The sequence below is a fragment of the Aplysia californica genome, unplaced genomic scaffold (assembly GCF_000002075.1).
Source record: "Aplysia californica isolate F4 #8 unplaced genomic scaffold, AplCal3.0 scaffold00367, whole genome shotgun sequence".
Taxonomy (NCBI): Eukaryota; Metazoa; Mollusca; class Gastropoda; order Aplysiida; family Aplysiidae; genus Aplysia; species Aplysia californica.
Window position 1 is genome coordinate 290,082 of NW_004797637.1, and position 2,233 is coordinate 292,314.

The 2,233-nt window shown below is 41.6% G+C and overlaps 1 protein-coding gene across 1 annotated transcript in view; it reads right to left on the reverse strand.

The window, feature by feature from the left end:
- LOC101860510 (alpha-amylase) overlaps positions 1-2,233 on the reverse strand; it is a 17,784-nt gene that overhangs the window by 11,166 nt on the left and 4,385 nt on the right. Inside the window, exons 2-3 of the mRNA XM_005103316.2 lie at positions 2,007-2,140; positions 312-463 (exon numbers count right to left, since the gene is read on the reverse strand). Coding sequence (XP_005103373.1) covers positions 312-463; positions 2,007-2,140 — 286 coding nt within the window. The remainder of the gene's footprint in view (positions 1-311; positions 464-2,006; positions 2,141-2,233) is intronic.

The following is a 2,233-nucleotide window of genomic DNA, read 5'->3' on the forward strand; positions in this document are numbered from 1 at the left end:
CATTTCATATCATATGATAACATCTTATTATAATATATTTTATTAAAGAGAGAGAGGGAGGGTTCGGAATTGTAGAGAGTGAAAGGAAATGAGTTGGACATTCACCATTTTGAATTATTTTCTATCTCTCGAACGTCAAAAGTGTTTATATCCATACCTTCACTCTATGCCCCACGAATGCCACACGAAAGCCTCACGAGGACACACAAAAAAGAAAGAGCATGTCGCATACTTTATTTACCAAGAAAATAGAAGGACAGACAAAGTTTTAAAATTAACTAAAGCAAGCTGATCCTTCACGACGCACTCACCTAACCCCACTCTCTGCGCATGTCTTAACCATATTCCGGAATTCATCCTCGTTGCCGCTTCGCGTGGCGATCTTGTAGCTGATTGGCTGGTACCGCTCCCACCAAGGGCGGCTCGGTGACGTAACTACTCTGTTCTCGCTCGCAGGGGAAGTCTAGAACAAAATCATAATTACTCCAGGCAGTAACGTGATTGGTTAAATCAATTGTCTGACACTCGTTCAGTTTTTCTCCCTACCGTCTAGTATCAACAAGGTCTAGAAGAAGAAGCAGAACAGCCCTTGCCCAATTGTGATGAAATAAAACTTGAGTGAACAGATACATCTGTCTTGCGAAAGTTATAGTACCGTATGAAAGCAAGTGGGAGCGCATGTGTGTGTTTATTTTATGAGTGCCCGTATGCGTGCCCACTTGAAAGCTTATTTCTTTTTTACCTTGTGTTTCAAATGTAAGTATTTGACACTGCTATCGATACGATATAGAACAATTAGGAAGGGGCTCTGGCTGTGCCTGTCAGGGACAACCCGGGTTGAGAGTGAAATAACATATAAGCAGAAAGACGGAGATATTCAAAATAATTTACCGGACACTGGAATCGAGCTCCGTTCTTCTGCTTGCGACGACAATGTGCTGTATCGCTACACTACAGACGGTATTGTGCACATTTGAGTGTGCACACTTATATTTGTATGAATGCCGAAACTCTGCCCAGCGGGTGCTTGGCGGTGCTCTGGTGTGGTCTGAGTGTACGAATGTTCACATCGGTACGTATCTGCAGGAGTTACCTGGTTCTACCAATAACCTTCCCCCTCCAATTCCCCTCTTTAAATCTCAGCACGCATAGCCCGCCTCCTCACATCGGAAGGTTAGTCCTCATACAAAAACACACATCACTACAGCAGCTTTCCCGTTGCCGATATAAGGGAGCAAATTTTCAATGCACAACAAAAAGTCCTTTCAAAGGTCACCGTTTTTTAAATCCTTGAATAGAGATAAAGGTCTTCAATATCTACTTCTAACTAGAGAAAACAAAAGGTTAAAAAGACAGGAGCAGAAATAGAACAACTAACCAAAAAGAACTAGAACAGAATAACAGGTAACAGGGAAAGCCCAGGACAATAGAATTTTTTATTATTATAGGTTTTCGGGATTTTTCAAAGAGCAATCGAGCAGAAAAATTAATGTCGAGCCATAATCACTGATGACTGTTTCAGACCAGGCACTTCATGAATAGGCTACTGACTTTAATTTTTTAAGGACCTACGGAAACACATGTTCAGTCTGCAACTGACCAAACAAAACAAGCATATACAAGTCTTAAACGCAAGTTTGCATACCATTATAGTAGTGTAAATAGTATTGACTGTCTTTTCCAGTTTATGCAGGCAGGCAGTATAATTGAAGTATTATCGGTATGAATGACGTAATTCTGCTTCTTTTTTTTTGAGTCCCCCAGTGGCTGTTGTTCGGGTGCCCATGTGTGGTTTGCTCATTCTGTCCTATCAAACATTAATCGTCCCCATTTCACCTCTTGTGTGTGTGTGTGTTACTCTATTGTAACACCTTTAATCTTCTATTATGCTGCAAGTGTCATAAAACACTTAGTGAAAACAAAGCATTCCCCAAAACATCTCATCCTCAACCGCTTTTGGGTGACCAGAATGCATGAATTAACTTTGGTGTCTTGGATAAACCTACCTGTACTGCGCAAAACCCGTAAGGTCCTAGGAAGCGCTTGCATTCTGCTGCAATGTCGTTCCATTTCCACTCAAAGAGATGTACAACACCGTCTCTGCCTCTGGTGCAGTGTGGGTCTTTGTACGCCAGTGAGCCTGGGGATGTATGTGTATGTAATGTACGTGTGTATGTGTAAGTATGTGTGTGTGTGTGTGTGTTTTTTTTTTTTGTGTGTGTGTGTGTGTGTG